This window comes from Pungitius pungitius, chromosome 11 (assembly GCF_949316345.1).
Source record: "Pungitius pungitius chromosome 11, fPunPun2.1, whole genome shotgun sequence".
Lineage (NCBI taxonomy): Eukaryota > Metazoa > Chordata > Actinopteri > Perciformes > Gasterosteidae > Pungitius > Pungitius pungitius.
The window spans coordinates 5112651-5130534 of NC_084910.1; the positions used below are offsets into that span (position 1 = coordinate 5112651).

At 43.1% G+C, this 17884-nt stretch overlaps 2 protein-coding genes across 7 annotated transcripts; one reads left to right on the forward strand and one right to left on the reverse strand.

Annotated features, from left to right (window-relative positions):
* The first annotated feature begins 84 nt into the window (after window positions 1-84).
* LOC119197709 (uncharacterized) lies at window positions 85-7579 on the forward strand. Of its 2 annotated transcripts, XM_037454253.2 has the most exons (14): window positions 85-430; window positions 1516-1592; window positions 1781-1853; window positions 2028-2140; window positions 2254-2279; window positions 2437-2574; window positions 2725-2834; window positions 2934-3029; window positions 3119-3202; window positions 3277-3403; window positions 3502-3607; window positions 6740-6922; window positions 6997-7071; window positions 7145-7579. In XM_037454253.2, the coding sequence occupies exons 1-14, from the start codon at window positions 403-405 to the stop codon at window positions 7226-7228; spliced, it is 1320 nt and encodes a 439-aa protein (XP_037310150.2). In that variant the 5' UTR covers window positions 85-402; the 3' UTR covers window positions 7229-7579. The 2 variants fall into 2 exon arrangements, with proteins under 2 accessions (XP_037310150.2, XP_037310151.2); XM_037454254.2 differs by lacking the exon at window positions 1516-1592 and having other exon boundaries at window positions 85-426.
* nod1 (nucleotide-binding oligomerization domain containing 1) lies at window positions 6961-16075 on the reverse strand. Of its 5 annotated transcripts, XR_005114437.2 has the most exons (13): window positions 15919-16075; window positions 15208-15404; window positions 14886-15060; window positions 12143-13952; window positions 11975-12058; window positions 11462-11545; window positions 11275-11358; window positions 11088-11171; window positions 10930-11013; window positions 10636-10719; window positions 9755-9838; window positions 8770-8898; window positions 6961-7056 (listed from the first exon to the last, which is right to left on the reverse strand). XR_005114437.2 is itself a non-coding variant. In XM_037454241.2 (12 exons), exons 2-12 carry the CDS (start codon window positions 15382-15384, stop codon window positions 8826-8828), a joined length of 2823 nt encoding a protein of 940 aa, XP_037310138.2. In that variant the 5' UTR covers window positions 15385-15404; window positions 15919-16075; the 3' UTR covers window positions 8075-8825. The 5 variants fall into 5 exon arrangements, 3 of the variants coding, with proteins under 3 accessions (XP_037310138.2, XP_037310139.2, XP_037310140.2); XM_037454241.2 differs by lacking the exon at window positions 6961-7056 and having other exon boundaries at window positions 8075-8898; XM_037454242.2 differs by lacking the exons at window positions 6961-7056; window positions 15919-16075 and adding an exon at window positions 15569-15819 and having other exon boundaries at window positions 8075-8898.
* Between the last annotated feature and the right edge of the window lie 1809 nt (window positions 16076-17884).

The following is a 17884-nucleotide window of genomic DNA, read 5'->3' on the forward strand; positions in this document are numbered from 1 at the left end:
AGATACATTCATACATTCAGAGCGGTAACGGGGACTTAGTGACGCCTTGTGGTTACTGGAGGAACTGCGCTCTTCGTTCGAGAGGAAAGACGTGGACAAACTTGCAGTAACCGGCGTTACGGTCCAACAAGCGACCGTGTTAAGTGATAACCCGAATCTGGGGTCACACATTTATCTGCCTCCTCTCTGCTCTTGGAGTGACAGTTAAGAGTGGTTCTTTTGCTCCTGGTCGCAGGTTTTCGTTTTAACCATATATTTGTATGCAGCTAAGTAATCAGCTGTTGGCAATAAGAAGAGATCTCTGTCGTAACTACAGCAACAACACCAAAGGGTTCGGCTGAAATTCTCCAGCTAACACGGTCGCCTGTTGAACCGTAACACCAGAGACGTCGAGATCCAGAAATGGCAGCACACGAGGACTTCTTCGTGGGTAATTCAGATTATTTGAAGTCTCATTTACGTGTGTGCTGTGTGCGCGTGTCTTTTGATTGTGTAGAATTGGGCCCTTTCTCAATATGCGTTCTTGAGTGGACTTTTGTTCTCGTGGACTCGTGAAACGTCATCAGTCCCAGCCCGAGTACTGTTCCAATTCTAAAGTCCGCATCTGGCCGAGAACGGTCATAATACCCGGATGTGACTCGCCCCGCCCATTTTACCGGGCATGCATCGGAGCAGGCTCGTCTGTTCTTGTGAGAGCCAAATATCCCAGAATGCATTTCACCTCAGCAACAGGCAACAACGACAGATGAAAATAAACACAACTTCATGTCGAAGTTTTTAAATACTACTTTATTTAAGTAACGTAATGTAATTTTATGACTGAAGTTAGTTTTGTATAATAGTTTATTTTTTGTTTTGGCTGCACCTTTGGCTGTCCGGGCCCATTCTACCAGGGGTATGGCGGCTTCTAACGCCCTCTTGTCGGGTAAAGTGTCTCTGAACGACGTTTGTATGGCGGCAGGCTGGTGCTCTCTGCACACGTTTGTGAGGTTTTATTGTCTCGACCTTAACTCCACGCCGGGAGCGCAGGTGTTCTTGTCAGAATGTCCGCCCTGACTTCACATTACGATCACTGGCTCATATGGTGGAGTGGGTATTGGCGTTCCCACAGCGTTTTCATGCAGCTAGAGTTCCCTGATAGGGAACGTCTCCAGTTACGTATGTAACCTTAGTTCCCTGAAGGGAAAGGGACGCTGCGTGTCTATGCCATACTCCCGGCATGCCCGTGGCACTTGATAGGCCGTTCAGAGATGAATGGGCTTGTGTTTCGGCGCCCTTTATAGCTTCCTGGTCCTGGTGTCGCCCGCCTATGACGTACCAGCTCGCCATTGGTTAGATTTCACACGTGCTTCATGACGCGGTCACGCAGGGCGTTCCCACAGCGTTTTCACGCAGCGTCTCGTTCCCTTCAGGGAACTGAGGTTACATACGTAACCGGAGACGTTTTCTTCATGTTAAGTGACTAAATGAGATCCTTGACGCTGTCATGTTGCACAACCTTTATGGCGCACACAGGCATTCCCAAGATCCCTTACTCACCCACTGCTGGGCCTGGAGATGTCATGTGCTTCAAACACTACAATGCGGAGGAGGTGGGCGCACGCACGCATTCACGCACGCCCTCCTTTGTTTTTTGTCACAAAATTGTTCAGGTTTAACTTTCTTTCAAATATTCTAACCTGATAAATAACATGGTATTGTTGAAACTTGATCATGAATTGTGTGTGTGTGTCAGTGCTACCTGAAGCTGCTGGTCTGAGATCAGTGTTGGTCTCTGCAGGTTCTGATGGGGAGGAAGATGGAAGACTGGCTGAGGTTCTCAGTGTGCTACTGGCACTCCTTCTGTGGCACTGGTACTGGTACACTGGTCAGAGCAACTGACCTCTAGAAAACACACACACAGATGGTGTCTATCGTCCTCTGGGCCGTTATAGTTTCGGTCTTTTTATGTTGATATACAGCAATATTTGTATTAATTGGAGTCCAACAGATATTGTCTTCATCTTTGAATGGTCGTCTTTCATTAGGAGCTGATCCTTTTGGGGCTCCGACCCTGCACCGGCCCTGGAATGAAGGCGCTCCTATGGACTCAGCCAAGAAGCGACTTCGGGCTGCTTTTGAGTTTTTCACCAAGCTTGGTGTGAGAGGAAATCCCCTCACTTTCACTTTTGTCACAGTTGCACACAGCTAAGTACATGTAATGCTGTTTGTTTCCCCTTTGACCTCTGCTTCTTCTTCATTCCTTTTTTACAGGTGAAATACTACACATTTCATGACCGGTAAATCAGTTTCATTGCTTCCATAGGTTGTGTATTTTACCTGTTTTTGAATATTGATTTAAGTGGTTCGATCAACTATTTAGTGACAGCAATATTTTGCAAATTGAATAATATTGAATAGTCTTGAAGTCTAATATCTGTCTCCTATTTTCTAAAGGGATATGGCTCCTGAGGGCTCCACCCTGGAGGAGTCCAACAGGAATCTGGATGAAATAACAGACCTGGCCCTCCAGCTGCAGAGCCAGACTGGAATCCAGGTGTTGTGGGTCACCTGCAACCTCTTTGCCCACCAGAGGTTCTTGTTATTTTTTTAATTCAGAAAAGCCCCACCCACCCCTAATAGGTCCAGAGGTTTAGCAGGGAAAGGGGTTCTTTCTCGTTAAACTTTAAAAAGTCATGATACATTACATGTATATCTCACACACACATTTAATCCATGTGACAGGTACATGAATGGGGCGGCCACCAACCCGGACTGTCACGTTCTGGCCTACGCTGGCGCTCAGCTCAAGAAGGGGCTCGACACTGCCAAGAAGCTGGGGGCAGAGAATTTCGGTAGTGACTTGATGGTGCCACATATGGGTCTAAAATATGAAAAGGCTTCCTCAGTGCAAGCACATGTTACCACGTCATTGTATGCATTTGTCTCCTCAGTGTTTTGGGGAGGAAGGGAAGGTTTCCTCTCCGTCCACAACACGGACGTTGCTGTGGAACTGAAACACATGGCCAACTTCTTCAAAATGGCCGTCAGTGAGTGAGCACATGCATGCGGGATTCATTCCAAATTGGGTCAGGATAGTCTCCCACTTTCAATTTAATGTCTGCTGATTTGTCATCAGAGTACAAAGACAAGATTGGGTTGAAGTGTCAGTTTCTAATCGAACCCAAGCCTAAGGAGCCCTCCAAACACCAGTATGACTACGGTAAGGTGTGCAGACTCTCTGAAGCTCTGAAACACCGTCGTCCTGATTCATTTACACCTCACTCTGTTCCCTAGATGCCATGAGCGTCATCGCATTCCTTAAGCACTACGGTCTGGAGAGTCACTTCAAGTTGAACATTGAGCCCAACCACACCACCCTGGCAGGACACTCTTACGAACATGATGTTGTCATGGCGTCCGCGTAAGGCATTTTAAATGATGTCAAAGAAGTTCCGTCACTTTGTCTTTAACAATAAACCCGTTTCATATGGTGTTTCATCCTCGCCCGCCGGCGGTCAGGTTCGGGATGCTGGGATCAGTTGACTCAAACACAGGCTCCCCTGACCTGGGCTGGGATACAGACCAGTTCCCCATGGACATCAGGAACACCACCTTGGTCATGAAGGTGAACTGATTTCTAGCAGTTTGTTGCCAAACTTGTTTGTAAAGGTGATGTTGTCCGAACACTATTAGATAACGATCCAAATGAGCTGACATTGCTAAGACACCTGCCAATGGTGTCTAAGTCTACTGTAATGTTTGTTTTTAAAAGACAATGTTTTGTTAAAGCGTAAATCTCTCTTGCAGAAAAATATCATAACCCACTTTATTTCTCATGCGACTAATTGACCTTTGGTATATTCATGATACGAATATAAAAGTAATGAAACCATCAACTTTGCCATTTACCCAATTTCGAACCCTTCTTAAATATGCAATATGCATAGTTCACTGTTTGTAATTCAAATACTATAATAGAGTGCAGTAGTGACATAACTGTGATACTGCCACAGCCCAGCGTATGCTCTATGGTCACCTGGGAACAAATCCCAACGGAGGAAGGATTCGGCTGAGAATAGCAGCAATAATAGTGCATCTTTAAATGTTCATATTAGGGCCGGGACTTTAGCGCATTAATTATGATTAATTAATTACAATGTGAATTCAGATTAATTAATTACACAAAAAATAACACATTAAACATTTTTACGCATTTTTACACTTATTTTTTGCACCGCGGAACGTTTCTCACTGGATGAGTTTCGGAGGACCGATTATATTGGAGCACCAACTAGCGTTCAGGACTTCAGACAACAACAAACCACAGTGAACATGAACGAAGAAGCTGACGAGACCGTGTCGGGTGGCCCCGTGAATGGGAAATCTTATTATAATAAACACACGGATGGAAGCGTCGATAAGAGCATGGTTGTGTGCAAGCTGTGCAACAAGGAATTCGCATTGAGCCTCAAGTATCACCTCAACGCAAAACAATTAGCTGCTAGCGTGGACGTTAGCCCGACCCGAGTACAAGGACCCACACCCAACCTGTCACGGTTTGGGTCTTCTTCCTGTCTTATTTTGTAGTTTTCTTGTCTCTCGTGTCTCTGGGTGAACTTCACTTCCTGCCTTGTTTTGTGATTGCCTGATTGTTTCCACCTGTGTCCAATCACCTGCACCTGCCTTGTGTATTTAAGCCCCGTGTGCCTGTTGTCCCTCGTGGCGTCATTGTCTTTGTCAGTCGTCGTTGGAGCACGCCTCTGTTCCTGTTCCCATTCCCGTTGTGTTTAATAAAGAACACTTTCTGTAAGAATCCTGCGCCTGGGTCCTACTTCCTGTTCCGCCTGCACCAGCGAACCATTGTGACACAACCCACACTGCACCAGATGACTGGTTTAAGGACCAGGGTAACTAAGCCCACGTCTGAAAAAATAACCAATGTTCTGAATGTACTTGAAAGTATTGGTCTACTTAAAAAAAACATATTTTGACTTTTTTCACAATATTTTTTTCCCATGACATGACTGGAATGATCTTAGATGGAGCAACCTACACGTCCCTGTCACTAATGCCAAATGCCCCAAATTTCTGTACTTTAAACCTTATCTGAGTTCAACCCTTAAGGGACATGGTGGCTCTTCCTAAATCCTTTTTTAGTTTTGGGTAACTGACATTTATAAAAAATCATAATGGGATATTGCCCCAGAGACGGATTGGTGCATCTTGGAGGATCAACCATGCTATTCATCCTTCCTGCATTGGTAAAGGCACAAGTGAGTTGAATTTGAATGTAACAGAGAATTGGAGGGTGGATGCGCTAAAAAGGGTAAACAAATCTACACCCTGTGCCAGACTGTCAGTTTAAGGTTGTCCACAGGATGCCCTGAAGTAGACAAACATGTAATTGTCTTGAAAAATGCCCTCAGAGGCTGTAATAAGTTTCATGTCAGTGTGACCACTGAATGAGACACATCTGCTCATCTTTACTGACTCATCCGGCCTTCTCGCCCGTCAAAAAGGTGGAGCTAATAATTGCTAAAAGCAAAGCAATTAACATCAAATTTAGTCAATTCATCATCATTCAAAAGATTCTTCATCATTCTTGACAATGCCCCCACAACTACCTCCGCGGTAGTGCGCTCAAGACTTGGCAGGAGTGGGATTTGAACCCACTGGCGGCGCTTACAGAGGCTTTCAGCTCCTTCTTGCACCCCTACACTACCAGTCCTGGTCACATTTTGCCAACTTTGATTCTCCTATTTAACCTTGAGCATGTGAGCTAAACCTCAAAACTCTTTTTAAATGCTATTTCCACATCTGGGCTTGAACCCACAACCTTCAAGTGCAGTGCAGGGGCTTATGTCAGCAGCTCTTCCGATGTGCTACTTCACCACACACTAATCAGCCCTTTGTTTGTTGTATTTAACCTTGAGATTGCTACTCAAACCTGAAGTAAAGCCAAAGGCTCAAACCCAAGACTGGGCTTGAACCCACAACCTTCAAATGCAGTGCAGGCTTGTGGCAGCAGCTCTTCCGCTGTGCTAATTCACCACACAATAACCAACCCTTTGTTTGTTGTATTTAACCTTGAGATTGCTACTCAAACCTGAAGTAAAGCCAAAGGCTCAAACCCAAGACTGGGCTTGAACCCACAACCTACAGGGTAAGGACAGTAGCTCCTCAGCTCTTGTGCTGCACTACCTCACCATGCATAAATTAAATTTTTGGAGCCTACAGCCTTGTTCCCTTGTGCTATTCAAGCACATGCCTCATCGTGTCCGTTTCTCATATTAGACCTTGGGATTGTTAACTAAACCTCAAAACTGTTTCAAAGTTTACAGTTTGAAGCCCTGACTGCAAACAAACCCTCCTTCTGAGAGAGCAGCTTTGAACTGAGGATCCTCCACACTTCAGCCTTCCTGCTATCTCCCTGCACTGTTCCACCACACACCTGTTGATGCTTTTGAATCCAACCTCAATTCTCATAGATTCTCAGGCTGGAATCCACAACACACTTGTCTGCTGGAATTGGTTGAACAAAAATAAAAATCCATGTGAAAAAAATTACTTCTCACTGTTCTCAGGTCAAATATTTATGCAATTAAAATGCGATTCATTTCGATTAATTAATTACAAAGCCTCTAATTAATTAGATTAATATTTTTAATCGAGTCCCGGCCCTAGTTCATATACAGTAAATGTTTATTGTACAGTGATACAGGCACCAGGTTATCCTTTGGTGTCTCATCCTGTCCAGGCCATCGTTGAACAAGGAGGTCTGCAGCCCGGAGGCCTGAACTTCGATGCGAAGGTGCGCCGGGAGTCCACGGACCTGGAGGACCTGTTCATCGCTCACATCGGAGCCATGGACACCTTCGCCAGAGGACTCAGAAATGCTGTCCGCATCATTGAGGACGGGCTCATCGCTGGCATGGTGAAGGTACGTCTGAGGCTGAAGGGAAACCCCTCCGTGTTTGCGCGTGCAGTACCATCACGTATGTGTGCTTCAAACAGGAGCGATACTCAAGTTTCAGTCACGGCCTTGGACAGAGAGTGGATGAAGGTTCTGCCTCCCTGGAGGAAATGGAGGTAAGACCATGAGACTTTTAGGTAGCGATACTGATGTCTTGAATATAAACGGTGTTGTCTTTGGTTTTCCCAGGCTTTTATCAAGCAGAACGGGGAGCCGAATGTAACATCTGGCAAGCAAGAAAAATATGAATCCATCTTCAACCACTACATATAATAAACGCATCACTCTTCTGTCTCTGTATGACATCATCAGAGCAGAAAGTTACAAAGGTATTAACTTAGCTGAACTTAAGTATTGCATTCATTGCAGTTGTTTTACTAATTAAGAACATTTGTATACTTAACACTGAAGGTAGAGAGCTGAAATGTGAAATTATTCCTGACAGAATTATTCAATATAACTTTTTGATTCTGTGTATCAGTATGTATTTGTATTAGCCTAGGAGTACTAATATTCACTGTAGTAAAACACATTTTCACATAGCAGTCTATGAAATACTCAAATAACAAGAAAAAAAAATTCTCATTAAAATTGAATAGAAAAAAGTGATAAATATCCAGAAATATTGTTTATTTAATACAAGTTTTATTTACGTTGCAGTGTCCAAAATATAATAATTTGCTGTAAAAATGAAAGTAGTGAACTACCAAACTAAATGAAATACTACACTGTAGTAATTATTAAATTATAAAATAGTAGTTTATTTAAAAATGTTAATTATTTAAAAATCTAAATCGTATGTCAAAAAACATCACAGTATACATAAATACAATCATTTATCACATTAAATACCTTCAAAAGGTGGTTTGACATTTGACTGATGGCTCTTTGAAGTCAAAACACAAGATATTTCCATTACTGTTTGACATATTTATACATTTTCCTTTTAATTGGGGGTTTCAGTCCATTAGGCAATTATTTGAAAGATTTCTTTCCGGTGAACCCATGCTTTCCCTCCAGTGAAAAAGATGCAAAGAATAAAAAGAACGTTGTGTTAATTGAACTGAGCTTAATGTGATGTCCTTGTTCCCAGAAGCCATCAGCTTCTTCTCAGTCTAAAGTCCATCCAGAGAAATCGATCCAGGGATTAGCATCCACAAAGGGTGTTTGTACATCTCTTTACAGGCAGTAAACATTATTCAGCCTCCTGGCACTAAAGTACACCTGGATGTTGGGGGGAATTTGGTGAACGGCATATGGTAAGTTTCTCAAGGCTGGGGTGACCTTTCTTGGGAAACCTGTGACCTGTCCGAGTTTACAATAGCCTCCTGTCTAAACAGAGGGGCCAACGGATGCCTTGGCTGATCTATATCCTGTTTTGTGTTGGTGATTGACTTGGCGCCAGTAAGAGGGGTCCCACTTGAAGGGCATAAAACAGATGTCCCCCCTCTCCCTTGTGTCAGATCTTCCTGCTCCTCTGCGGGAGAAGGAACAATCTTTCCCTTTTCAGCTGAATTGTAGTCATTTGACTTCTGTCTGTACTTACGGCTTGTGTTGATGATTTCTGTATTCTTTATCATTTTTCTATATTCTAGTTAGTAATAAATACTTAATCATAAAGCAAGTTCAAGATACTTTTGATTTCTCACAAGGCTTCAATTCACAAATTTCCACCACACTCGACACATTCTATTAGCTATGAGGGAAACACATCGCACCTTGTGTTAGAGTCAAATAATGTCATGTGCATGCATGTACAGAGAAGGAAGCTATTGGTTTATTTCTATTGTAGTGAAAGGGTACAGCCTACATACTGTGTCGCTTTTCACACTGACATCATTCAGGAGGTTTGGTCTCACAGGAGCGACAGTCAGTGGAACCGCAGCCTTTTATCTTCCACAAACTGTTTCTCTTCCTCCTCAGAGAGTCTGTTTGCCTTCACACTGTAAGGACAACATCACACGTCATGCTTTTAAATAGGAAAATACACAGGAATGACTGTTCAATGGTTTCCCCCATTCTACAAAGCCCTACAGTAAATGACTGTGAGAAGTATACATTTAAAAGTCGGTATGATTATGTTACGTAGTCTCACGACAAATTTTCAAAATGTACCAGAAGGTAATGTACCAATCTTTTATATAGTCAAACTAATCTTAAAAGTGTCTTAATCTTGTGTTTACCACAAACTCAGGCAAGCAAAACCATGTGTACAAAAACATTGATTCAAATTGAGACAACAGGAAGTAGAAACTAATTTCTAGGATTTCTTGCGGTACTCCATCTGTCAATTATGTTTCCATTAGTAACCGTTGAACCAGTCCAAGTAAGACTGAAGCTGAGAAACTGGTTCTTATTTCTTATATTCAACTTTCTATTTGTTGCGGGATCTTTTGGCAGATCATAACATTAAGAGGACTCTATTTAAAATGTGACCGACTAGGATTACCACTGGTTAAAAAAAAGTATACTGTAGTAGCCTTCTGATATTGTGTAGGAAAAAACATTTGCGTTGTTGCACTCAGCCCGTCATGTTTAATAGGAGTTGGTTTTATCATACAGATATACTGAATGTGGTTACACTTTAACTGCAATACAATCTTCTAAAGTCTAAGTCTGAGTGGTCCTTTCTGAAATCTTTCCCAACTTAACTTAATAATTTGATGCAATTAAATGTTACCACAGCTGGAATGCAACTAAACCGCAACTGCATGGAAGCAGTTGGTCAATAGCATTTGAGGGCCATTGGAGGCAAAAACAATGTCTGAAAGTCCCTGTGAACAGACACCTGATCCTCACCATATCTCTTTGAGTGCTGTGTTGAGTTTGAGTTTCGCAGCAAGAATTTTAATCCCATCCACAGTGAAGTGGTTGTTGATTAACCTGTAGACAAATATAGAAAGCAGGTGACTTTCTGACAATGGGCGTCTGACCATGGTATTCATGGTATTCTTTGAATCACCTACAGCTGATTAAATGATCACTGAAGAAGACCTGAAGATTTCATATAATTATTTTACATTGAATCCGTAAACTTCACTTGAGTCATACTTGGTTAATTCGTTAGAGGCAGATACAGCATTGCAGTAACCGTGGTTACTGTTGAACACTCTGCCTCCACTCACCTCACCCTGCACATTTGGACTGTGGAAATCAAGTCATTTACATGAAGCTTTTGCGCATTCACTTTAAAGTCTCTTTAACAGTCCTTATAATGACATAACAAGACTGAAGTGAATAAATAGTGTTAACCTATCAAACTTCCTCTGATTGTTGCAATAGTTTTGGAAGCCATCAGTCTGAAATAGAAATACTGTGGTAATACGCATGATGTGTGATGCAGGACAGATACAGTCACTGTTGAAGAGTGTGAATGGAGGAATTGGGAGGGATCATCTCATCCACAAGCACATCCCCTCGGTGGTCCTAGTGAGTCAGCAGCTCATTTCTATGCAGCACCATTCATAAAGTGCTTTACATTGACAGTTTATGGTTGAATGTAGGTGTGCAGAGGGTGGGATGTGAGGCTGAAACAGCTGCACACATTGATTTGACATTTGTAACAAGGAAATTGCCCAATGGAAAACATACCCACGGTTTTAGAAATCATAATATTTTGGGGTTTTCACATCATGCGAGAAAATAAAAAGCATCTTCATTAGTGCGTTTGTTTTCTTTACCAGAGGTGGCTTAATCCTGTGTTCGCTTGGACCAACTCAGCCAAGTGTGGAGCTGCATCGTCAGTCAACTCGTTCTGCACTAACCTGCACAACACACACACACACACACACACACACACACACACACACACACACACACACACACACACACACACACACACACACACACACACACACACACACACACACACACACACACACACACACACACACACACACACACACTTCAATACAAAGAATAGTTCTGTGAGAACAGCCAGAAATCCCTTTGCCCAAACCGGGCGACATGCCTACCAGAATATCCTGAGGACGCTGTTCTCTTTCAGCGCATCTGCCAGACACTTCCCACCTTTAGATGTGATGCCATTGGCTGAGAGACTAGAACACAGACATGTTATCAATAATTTTCAATCAGCTGGCTTTTATGTTTTTTTTAGGTGGCTTCTTCTCACCTGAGGTTGGTAAGTCTCGGGTGGTTCCTCAGAGCTTCTGCAAATGCTTGGGCTCCCTCATCACCGATGCTGTTCCCCCACATTCTGGTCCAAAAACAATCTGGTTTTATACAATAACATGTTGAACATATTTTGTGTCTTTTGAGATCCCACAGTGAGATGAGAACATGCTGCTGAGAAGTCTTACCCAACATCAAATATTGAAGTGCTCCTCTGAATTGCACTGGCCAAATATCTCCCACCAACACTAGTGATCTTGTTTTTCCCAATCCTAAGGACACAATAATGTCATCAATTTAAAAATGTAACTCACATATTCATTTTACAAATATTATATTATCTCAACTTTATATTGGGAGAGGTTTGAAACATACTTGACAACTCGCAGTTTTGGGCATTCCTCAATTATCTGAGCAACTAGCTTAGCTCCAACATCTGTGATGTAATTGTTGTAAAGCCTGAAATACAAAAAAAAACAAATTAAGGGTCAAGATTATGTTTCACATTCAGAATAACAGCAGAATTTTATTTTACTTGAAGGAGGTTTTATTTGTTGGACTTGGTAGACACAAATCAATACAATAGCAGAGCTTCTCTACATATTAATCAGCTCATCGCACCTCAGACTCATGCAACGATGCATCAGCATCAACAATCGGATAATCGCCAATCACACATAAGGAACATTTGTCTTTTTTCATTTTTTTGTACTGAGTTTTCCTACTTTGCTTATAATACCTCTGCAGGTTTACTCACTGAGGATTTTCAAATACAGAACCTGAGGCGAAGAGGCGAATGTGGGTTCTATTGGTACTTTTCATTTGAGTGAATGCCGTGAATTGTCTTTTTTTTTAAACCACTGGTACACAATTACCATGTTCACTCACCCCAAGACCTCCACGACTTTGTGCTTACACAGCTCCTCAGCAAGGACCTCGATGCTGCTGTCAGACAGGTGATTGACGCACAACCTGAAGACAAGCCGTTGGATTTGTGTTTACATTACAACATCAGTCTGAATATCCCACAATGAAGATGTAATGTTTTTTTTTTACCTCACTATGGTCATCTTACAGAACGAGGGCTGGAGTTGCTTCACCCCATAGTCACTGATGTTGTTGTTGTCCATGTCAAGCCCCAGGAGCCTCCGACGGTGCTGCAGCACAAAGTTCAGGGCGGTGCAGTCGCCCGAGAACACATTGCAGTATCCCAACTTGATGAAGTCGGCGGTGATGCCTTTCGCTGTCATCTGAGCGATGCCTCGGCTGCCTGTCTCAAAGATGCACCTCAGCATCCACAGGAAGTTGGGCAAAACATGGACCTTCTTGCCCTCCCCACTGTCGTAATGGGGTAAGCCACTGAGGTGGGACTTCACACTCTTGGAAAGGTAGGATTTCAGCAGCGCCCGTTTTTTCCTCAATAACACAGGAGACACCAAGTGCTCGATCAGGCCGGCGTGAGCCTTGGACAGTAGTCCACACAGGAAGAGATTAGTGAACTGGAGGTGTTCGTTGGTTTCAAATGGAGCCTTCTCATTGGACTTTGAGGAGCCACAGAGGCAGAAGTCAAATGGCAGACAGCGCGGTTCTCTTTTCCTGCTGCACTCTGTGAAGAACTTGAGGACGGAGCCGGCAGCAGCCTGCTCATCTAAAACTAAAGCAAACGCCGCCAGGAAAGAATGGAGGACGATATGGAGGATTTCGAATGTCTCTGGGCCCCTACTGGCATCACACCTGCTGACAGGTCTGAGAAAGCCCAGAGTCAGGTCTTCCTCTGTCAGGCCACACTCCGTGAGCTCCTCTTGGCTGTAAACGAAGCTACTTCTCTCCATACCCTGAAGTGCCAATTTGGCAAAGGCTGCGAAAGGCCTGAGCCCGGCTACGAAGGTCTCCGAGACGCACCGGGGGCTTTTCTTCAGCAGAGACGGCGCGGGTGAGCCCGAGCGGCTGAGGCACACTTCACACAGCAGGAGGAAGATGTCCGTGAGCGTGATGCAGGTTTCAGGCAGATCAAAGCTGTCGTGCATGGTATGCAGGTGCCTAAAGCTCTTCAGTACAATCCAGCAGAACAGCGGAGTGGAGCAGAGGCCACAGAGGTGGGGGCTGGCATCCAGCTGAACGGACACCTGGTCTCGGTGCTCTTGCTCTTTGAAGTGAATACTGATGTAGGTCTTCAGATGAGCCGGGGAGAACCCCCGCAGAACCACCTTCTTTCTGATCACCCTACTCTGGATCTCGGTTCCCGTGCGGGCCGTCAGCACCTTCTGCGAGCCGGCGAGCAGTTTCCCGGAGAGCAAGCTGTCGAGCAGCTGGACGGGATGCGCCTTGACGTCTGGCGAGACCACTTCAGGAGCATTCATCAGGTCATTCATCTGAATCTCGTCATAGCCATCAAATGTGAAAAGAACCTTCTCCGGGAAGCGAAGGATGTAGTCAAACACATCATTATCTGGATCGTGATCTGGGAAGCAGTTGTGTTTAAACAAAAGGTCTCTGAGGGAGATCTGATCCGTGTCCTTGAAGATGCTGAACATCCTGCAGCGGAACTTGAAGAAGAAGATGGCGTCCGTCTGCAGGTCTTTCTTTGACCAGAGGTTCTGGAGCCTCTGCAGTAGGATGGATTTTCCCACACCGGCATCCCCCATCACATAGATGACTTCACCTTGGGGATTGAAAACCGCATGGTCTCCTAAGAGCTGGTCCAGACTCGCCAAGAAACCCAAACTTTGATTGCTGTCGTTCAGCAGGTCCATCTGAGTGTCAGTGTACAGGTCCTCCAGACGGGTCTCCTCTCGCTGGCCGTATGACATGATGAAGCAGGTGTCGCGGCTCATCTCATGCCTCAACTTCTCACTATACCTGCTGACTTAGAGGAAGACATTGAATTAGCGTCATAATGTCTGGTGAGTCTAATTCTTTTCACTAAAAACACAGAGACAAGTCATTGTTTTGCAATTGAAGTTAGACGTCATTCTTTGCCCTCAAATCCCCAGTCTAGATTCCTTAATCCAGATAAGGAATTCCTCAAGTCAACACTGACTATTCCCTGGCACACAGACAAATGAGAGCAGTGGGGGCTTTTTCAGAGGCCGGCTTAAAGAGACAGGCACTAAAAATGTAATTGGTCCAGACACAAGGCGAATACACAAAGAAAAGTAAAGTGTTTTTTAACACCAAAGCATTTAAAAATGTTCACATAGAAACCATAAATACCAGTGCAAACATGAAAACCAGAATGTGACATGTCTCCTTTAAGTTGAGAGTAGTGCTTACAACACTGAGCTGCAGTTTCACAAGTCATCACCTTTCGTCATAAAAAGGAGATAAACGTTTCTGGTTAAATTAGTAAAACAGATCAAGAGTAATCGGGTAACCTGCAGGTTAGGTCGTTAAACTAGCTACAAAGGGAATTTAATTTACAATGGTAGTAATTTGGCATTTTTCACTCGTTTTTTTTCTTGTGTCTTCAGAGCATTCAAAGCGCTTTAACATCATTCGCCCATTCAGACACTTTACCATACACGGTGTCACCTGCCCATCAGTACCTAACGATCAGACACAATTTAAGGACACGTGGACACTAGCAGAGCCTGGGATTGACTCGTTTGGGTCAGGTCCATCCTGCTCACCACTGAGCCACAGCCCCAACTGTAAATGAGATAGACAGGGAGGGGGACACTCCTCCATGTATGATGCAGAACAACACAACTGTTGTAGAAATCAGTCCTTTAGACCTACAGACACCCTTACATGACAATGAAGCAGAAGAAAGAACAGGGTCAGTGACTGTGATGCTTACTGGGGTCGGTGTTAACCACAGACAGCGCCGTTGCATCACTGCTCGGGGCGTAGTCGATCTCTTTCAACCATGGCTGGAGGTCTATGTATGCGTCACATACTTTATATATGACGTAAATAAGGTACTCACAGGCCTCCTCCCCTTTGCATTGAACTAGCTCCAAGATTTTACGGACCTGGGAAATGATCACATGAGAGTCCCTGTTAGTTATAGTTTCACAGACTCTATTGAGTACTTTGAACCAGAAAAGGTTTTAGTGTGCTTCATATGTTTTTTTGGTCTTTTTGTTCAACAAATGTTCTTTTTTAAATAGATGTCCTGCCTGATCCGTCCTGGTGGCAGATCGCAGTACGATCTCAACATCTTCTTCACAGACAAAGCTGCAGGCCAACAGGTTGTCCAGGATGCATTGAACACTCCTTAACCGGGACACCAGCAGCTCCCTGTGGTAAGTGAGGATCTTAAGGTATGACACCGTGGTCCCATCCATCTCGCCCATATTTACTGTAGAACGGTCACCTGTGTGGGATTACAGATGACAACACGGGTGAACTGTTTTGTTAAAGCATCTTCCTTAATTATCTACCTCTTTTGTTCCAATGAAGGCATCCAGCAATTACAGTTAGACAACAGTCATCAAAGATACAATGTACTAATATCACAGATATCATAGTTATACTCACAATGAACTCTGTAACTGCTTTTTGAGGAGTCCAGATGACTATTGTTAGCCGCCTGATAAGAATCCTCACGTGACGCATGAATAGTGACTAAATCACCGCTGGCCGAAGCGTTTTAAGGCTGTTTACTCGGTATTCACTTTGACTACTACACTTTGTCACTAATTCGGAGGCAAGCCAAACAAAGTCCCTAACAAAGACGCATACATTCATCCGTCTCCATTTCCTTCTCTCGGTTTACAAAGTGTGTTAACAAAACGACTCTAACTTACGCGTAGTATGATGACGTTAAGAGACGCTCGTGGCGTCATTGGCGCTCGCTGACGTAACCCAACGACCTAAACGCTACTTACCGATAAATGTGTCCTCGCCAGCCCGCCGCCCCTTAAACTGGCCCCCATTCCCGCGTGGGATCACTTTGGTATCACAAGTGCCCCCCTCCCTGTTTATAGTAGACCTTTAGGAAGCGAAAGCGCTCTGTCCCGACGCGTCATTTCCTAACTTGTTAAAGCTGCATTCGTGTCCTCGCGGAAAGGAGGGACTTCAAATCACAATGTGTTCATTTCACCTCTCTTGAACAATAAGATCATACAAAATATGTAAAATGTATGTAAAAAATTCTTTACAAACCTATAGGGTGTTTACTGTGGAAGCCCATTTCCGCCACAAAAAAGAAGGGTTAGAAAGTCGAAATTATGACATCACTTCAGCTCCTGGTCACACGAAAGTGTCCGAATGTATATCCAATATATATCTAGTTTACGTACATTTTAACTTGCATCAACAACTGCGGATGAATGATGGGCTTATTTTACTGGCTAATTGCAAAATATATCTATTATATATCTATTACTTGAAACAAAATATACATTTTATTTGGTTTTAAAATGAAATGTAGAGAGTCCATTGTTTATTATTATTATAGTAAGTCTTTAGTGTGTACGTCAAGCAGTTGTGTGCTGTTGTTTTTGAGGAATGCATGTAGCCTACAGACAAAATGAAACTAAAACGAATGAAGGAAAGAAAGGCAGCAGCACTTCAATATGCAACACTTCATTTAGTAAAAAACACTTTTATTGTTATGGCCTTTCCAAGCATAAATAGGTCTCACAGGTGGTAAATATATCTAAACATCATCATCTCGAACATTGTTATTGTGCACAGAACAAAAAAACACAATCACACAATTTAAACAAACAGAAAATATATGGAATTCAACATATACACATTGTGTGCACACAAACATTGTATTATCATTTCATTAAAAAAATAGACAATTTCTTCTTACTCACTGAACATAATAGTGTAAAGAGTAGACAAAGTGGATAAATGTTATATTGTTAGCTGACTGTAATCCAGCCTTCACCCTTGAGTGATGGTTTTATCTGGGACCTTTTTCTGTTGATGGCTTTGTAGTGCAATTCAAGATTATCTAAACACTTTCAAACATGTAATCATTTTACACATATGGATAATTGTTTTCTAGAGAATAAGTGAAATGTGTATTACCTGTAAAAGAGTGCATATAAGCCAGGGCTTGGTGATGGGAGACAGGGGGGATGTGTGTGTGAGTGTGCGTGTGCATGTGTGTGTGTGTGTGCGTGTGTGTGTGTGGACGGAAAGCAAATGTGTTTTTGACCGCGACTTGACCTGATATGTCTGAACTATCTGTACTTGATATGTAGTGTGATGAAGGTGACCGTAATAAAAGTTTCAACGCATCAAATAATTGATACAGTGCATTGGACACTGAACAACAGTTTTCCCCCATTTGGCCCATTGTGGCTTAAAACAATATTGGATATCTGTTCAAGTCACTACACAACTAATACAAAGTATGCAAGAGTATACAGGGCAAACATTCCTGCAGAATTATTTGATCTTGCTGTCCTGCTTTATTCTTGGGCCCTACATCGCAACGATTTCCTACTCTGCTACCATGAGGAATTTTTGTAAATCATGACGTTTATGTACCCAAAAACTATACAGGTCAATTTGACCATACTGCTAGAGAATAGTAAACATTTCTACTAAAGATGACTCAGTCAACATCAGAAATTTCAGGGCAGATGAAGATTAATGGCCTCTTATTTTTACACATCATGACAAAAAATGTACTTGTATAGATTCAATTTAAGACCTTTATACACTCCTGAACAAAGTCGTAAGAAGTATCTGTATTTTGCGCTGATGCAACGCAACCAAATTGTGAGCTGAGCAAAGCTTCCAGAGACTGAGCAGACGTAGTACTACACCTTCTACTCCTGCATCTGCCAATCCATCCACGCACTTTATACCAGCAACCACCTGGACATCTTC

Coding starts and splice junctions, on each gene's coding strand:
- LOC119197709 (XM_037454253.2), top strand. CDS start 403: ATGGCAGCACACGAGGACTTCTTCGTGG. Junction 2,280..2,436: donor TACTACACATTTCATGACCG/GTAAATCAGTTT, acceptor TATTTTCTAAAG/GGATATGGCTCCTGAGGGCT. Junction 3,203..3,276: donor CAAACACCAGTATGACTACG/GTAAGGTGTGCA, acceptor TCTGTTCCCTAG/ATGCCATGAGCGTCATCGCA.
- nod1 (XM_037454241.2), bottom strand. CDS start 15,384: ATGGGCGAGATGGATGGGACCACGGTGTCATACCTTAAGATCCTCACT. Junction 11,546..11,974: donor AAAGTCGTGGAGGTCTTGGG/GTGAGTGAACAT, acceptor TTTGTATTTCAG/GCTTTACAACAATTACATCA. Junction 11,359..11,461: donor CCAAAACTGCGAGTTGTCAA/GTATGTTTCAAA, acceptor TTGTGTCCTTAG/GATTGGGAAAAACAAGATCA.